Source organism: Hesperophylax consimilis, chromosome 11, assembly GCF_061612785.1.
Source record: "Hesperophylax consimilis isolate HC1 chromosome 11, BYU_Hcon_1.0, whole genome shotgun sequence".
In the NCBI taxonomy this organism is placed as follows: domain Eukaryota; kingdom Metazoa; phylum Arthropoda; class Insecta; order Trichoptera; family Limnephilidae; genus Hesperophylax; species Hesperophylax consimilis.
The window spans coordinates 17062344-17067313 of record NC_142846.1 but is presented as its reverse complement, the minus strand read 5'-3'; the positions used below and the strand labels follow the sequence as shown (position 1 = coordinate 17067313).

At 33.4% G+C, this 4970-nt stretch overlaps 1 protein-coding gene across 1 annotated transcript; it reads left to right on the top strand.

Annotated features, from left to right (window-relative positions):
- The first annotated feature begins 768 nt into the window (after positions 1-768).
- Positions 769-3925, top strand: LOC149419874 (uncharacterized). Its single transcript, XM_089637557.1, has 3 exons — positions 769-2661; positions 3261-3265; positions 3793-3925. The coding sequence occupies exons 1-3, from the start codon at positions 769-771 to the stop codon at positions 3923-3925; spliced, it is 2031 nt and encodes a 676-aa protein (XP_089493683.1).
- The last annotated feature ends 1045 nt before the right edge of the window (positions 3926-4970 follow it).

Sequence of the window (4970 nt, the reverse complement as noted above, 5' to 3'; positions counted from 1 at the left end):
TTATTTGTTTGTGGGATTTAGGATGGGTTGGGAAGGATTAGGTTAAAAAGGTTGGGTGGGGAGTTGGAGAGTGGAGCAACTGGATACACCAAATGTAAGGTAGGGTAAACCACCCTATCATTGGCACTCCACCAATTTATTGGCATGCTCTAGTTTTTTAAGAAAATTAAGATTTTTTGTAGCCAGATCTTATATTTTTTAGTAGAAATTAAACAGTAGTAGCATTTATTACTCAACTGGCAACACACGTTTTAATTTTTTTCAAACATGGCGGCGCATTTACCATCTGTTTGACAAGCCGGAACCTGTGCGACAAAAACAATCAAAATATTCGTTTTTTACTAAGGTAAGAGCTATCGTAATCTTTTAAAAATTGCAAATCTATTTTGTTTTTCTTATACCTAATCATTTTGTTTTATTATTGAATATATTAACTCCCTTTTTAAAACATTATTTTATAATTTAACCGCCAACTTTTAGTTATTTGTGGGGTGCCAACATTTGGTATGCGTAAAATCGGTTTATCCATTTTATTGGCACACATGCCAATAAAAGGGCATTTAAAATAATTTGAGTTTATTAAAAATCATACCTTGTTTGTCTCAAAATTGAGTTTAAATTGCATTGAAAATATTTTCTAACGTTTTGGACACACCAATCCAAAAGTTGGCCCACTGCCAATTATATAAAATCCATTTATTGGCACGGGTGTCAAACATTGGGTAAAAACGTGCCAATAAAAATATTGTCTTTTCAGCCACTTTCAAAATGAAGCCTAGTCAGAAGAAGTCTAGAGAAAAAAATAGTAAAAAATGTTTTAAACGAAAAATTTATACAGAAGAGAACCTACAAAAAGCTCTCCACGAAATATCAAAAGGCATGAGCAAAAAACTTGCTGCAAAAACCTTCAGCGTACCACGGTCTACTATACAATTCAGATTGAAACATCCTGATCATCGCTCTAAGCCCGGTCCGTCCACAATTTTAACTGACGGAGAAGAACAGCTTTTTGTTGACTGGATAAAAATCAGTAGCAAAAAAGGGTTTCCAAAGAGGAAAGAAGATTTGATAAAGAGTGTTTCAGACTTTATCAATAAATCGGGGAGAGCCAGCAGTTTTAAGAATGGTGAGAAGTGGTTTAAATTGTTTTTAGCTAGAAATCCAACAGTTACATTTCGAACACCAGAAGCCGTAACAGCTGCCAGCTCCACAGTCTCTGCATCTGATGTAAGAGGCTGGTTTGAACAAATAAGGATTTACATGACTGAAAATAGCTACTATAACATCTTAGCAGACCCATCAAGAGTATTCAATGGCGATGAAACGAATTTTGTTCTATGTCCAAAAACAGGTATTGTTTTAAGCTCTAAGGGAGAAAAAAACGTTTACGAAATTGACCACGCCCAAGCCAAAACTTCACTAACCGTCATGTTTACTTTTGGTGCAGATGGTCAAGTTACTCCGCCAATGGTAATTTTTCCATATAAAAGATTACCTGCAGAGATAACTTCTAAGATTCCTGAAGATTGGGGCGTGGGCTTAAGTGACAACGGATGGATGAATTCTGAGGTATTTTTTGAGTACATCAAAAACGTTTTACATCCTCACCTCGTAAAAACTGGCACACAATTCCCTGTAGTTCTTTTTGTAGATGGCCACAAATCGCACTTGACGTATGCTACCAGTGAATTATGTACTAATTTAGGTATAATTCTCATAGCGTTATACCCTAACTGCACTAGGCTCCTTCAACCTGCAGACGTCGCCGCATTTAAACCATTAAAAACACAATGGCAGAAAACTGTCCTAGAATGGCGAAGAAATAATCCATCTCAAGCGTTAACGAAAACTCAATTTGTGCCATTACTTAAAGATACTATAGAAAAAAGTCTTAACCCGTCAACAATTATAAATGGTTTTAGAGCAACTGGACTTTTTCCTTTTAATGAAGATGCAGTGGACTATTCCAAGTGCCTAGGAACTTCAAATAAAAATAACATTACCATAGCGCAACTCAAGCATGTAACAGACAATCGGGTGCTCACCAAATATGACTTTATGAAGTTTTTGGGAGAAAGTGCAATACATAAAATTGTTAAAAGAGAATTGAGGCCAGAGGAGTCAAGTGAGTGTTTATTGAAAATCTGGAATTTCTTTACCACGTCTCAAAATGATTTGCAGAATAGCTCAAGATTAGACACAGAGCGTCAGAATGACAATATAGGGAATTTGGATATTGAAAATATGGAGATAATTATCAATAACTCTCCAAACAAAAATGTTGCTGAGCAAAGTTTCGATTTTGTTTCACAAGATGTTGAGGAAATAGTCCAATGCTCTGAATTAAATTATTTTATAGAAGATACATCAACCCTACAAGAACCTATTCCAGAAACAGTTAGCCAACAACCACACAATCATCTTTCACCCACTCAACAAGCATTCAATCAGCCAGAATCCATAGAGCAAGTATCCTCCCAAAAAGCCTCTACTTCCTTACAGCATGCTTCGATCTTACAGCCATCATTCACTTACGTACCAAGCAACAAACAACCATCCACACAACAAACATTTGTTCAACAAACATCTATCTACGAAGCGTCCGTTAGCAGTCAGCAGCAATCATCAATATATTCAACTCCCCAAAAACCGTCTATCAGAGTAACTGGAGATGTCAAAATAGGTGCGGATCAAAATAAGTTTATGCAACTGAAAGTACCACCGGTTAAGGAAGATAATATATTAAAATTACAAGATATTTTGGTACTTCCTAAAACTCCACAAAGAAAAGGGATAAAAAATACCAAGAAGACGCCTTTTGTACTAACATCTGCCGAATGGAAAGCACAGGAAAATGAAAAAATTAAAATTAAAGAAGAGAAAGCAGAAGGTGTTAAAAATAGAAAAGAAGAAAGAGAACAAAAGAAATTGGAAAAAGAGAAACAAATGGTAAAGAAAAACAAAAAACAAACTAAAGCCAAAGACAACGTGTCTAAAATTTTGTTTTCGGAAGATTTCTATAAACTTGACAATAGCAAATTGGAAGCTGTACTTAAAAATAATAACAAAAAAAACCAAAAAGCAAGTACTAGCGAAAATTGCAGTGCTGCTGAGATAGAAAAAATGTTGACTGAGGATTCAGATGACTAACGTGACTTAAGAATTACTTATGATCTTAATCAATTAAATTGTGATTTAATTAAATATAATTAAGGAAGTTAAATAGTCTTAAGCTAAAATTGTTCTATTTTTTGTTCAAGCCTAGGTAGAAGGCTTTTTTGGTTTTGTTTTAATACTTTATGGAAAGTTTATTTAACTATAAGCGTTTCAACTGATATGGTATGTTCCTATACAAATAAATGTTACTTTTCTTAACAAAGGATTTTATTTTGTTTATTTCTATTATGAATTATCTTAAAATAGGTACCAACATAGACGATGTAGGTATAATACATTTTAAAACCCCTACATAAGACCTAGCAGCTATTTTTCAGTCTCAGGAGAACAGTGACAATAATAGGTAATAATCACTGCCAATGAAAGGTTTGGCTATGCCAGCAACTGGTATTTGAGGTATTTTTTTTAAAAGGTACACTATATTGAAGAAAACGATATAATTTATTAATGATAAGTACTTTATAATATTCTGCAAAGATTAGAAGACCAATATTAATGCTTTTCTCTTTGTTAAAATATATTTTTACATGCAAATTTTACCGGTTTTGTGAAGTAGCTGCTTAAAGTGCCAATAATTGGGTGGTTTACCCTATGTTCTTCTGACTGCGGTTCCAGGCAATGGGCAGGAGAGTCCGGCGGTGGAGGTCGCCCAGTGCGCCCCAAACGCTGGATGCTGGGTCCTCACCGGTCACAAACCGACACAACATCAGCGGCAGGGTTTTTTCCTATCCAGCGGCCCGGACAGTAATAATAATAATAATAATAATAATGATTTATTGTCTTCTTTTCTTATTAACACATAGATATAATGATATCCTCACTGGGATCTCCCGTGCTGAGGATGTCATTTACATATTATAATTTAATTATAAGAAATTAATATTACAACAAAGTATAATGTAGTATATATATATTTTTTAAGTAATTTTAAAATAAGTAAGGTACTGTTTTTTGGTATAGTTCAGTTGATTCTGTTTTAGTCTGTGTTTGATTTCAGTAAATTTTCTATTTCAGATCTTCCTATGTTAAGTATCCAGCTTTTTATTTCAGATTTAAATGTTAAAGTGTTGAGGTTTTTGAGTGTGAGTGGTATTTTGTTGTAGAGTTTAATACTGTGATATAAGAAGCTTTTTTGCCCAAAAGTTGTATTAGTAATTATTTGTTGGATAAGTTTTTGATCATGAGATCTAGTGTTTCTATTGTACGTGTTTGTTGTTATTTCTTGTGTTTTGTGTTTATGAATGTAAATGAGTATAGTTTTAGAATATAGTTGTTTAATAGACATGATGTTAAGATTGGTGAAGATTTCGTTAGTGCTAGTTCTTACAGGAACTTTCAGTATAATTTTCATTATGGCTTTTTGAGATTTAATAAGTGGATTTAGTATGTTTTTATTTGCACTGCCCCATCCGATAATACCGTATTCTAACAGTGATTGGCAGAGAGCCATGTAGATTTTGATTAAGTCTTTTTTAATGAGCACATTCCTGATAGTTTTGAAAAAATAACTTAGTTTTTTAATTTTATTATCTAAATAGCTAATGTGATTGGTCCATTTTAAATTTCCATCTATTTTTAGACCTAGATACGTTATGTGGTCAACATTTTCTAATGAGGGACAATTACAATGTTCATTTAAGTGATGCGGGCTATGAATTTTCAAGTTATGGTTTTCTTCAGAGTTTTTTGTATTTTTTATTTTGAAAGTGATGAATTTGGTTTTATTAGCATTTAGTGTAAGTGAATAGTAGTCTAGCCATTTTTTAATCCTGTTTAGTGTGTCTTCTGCTTTC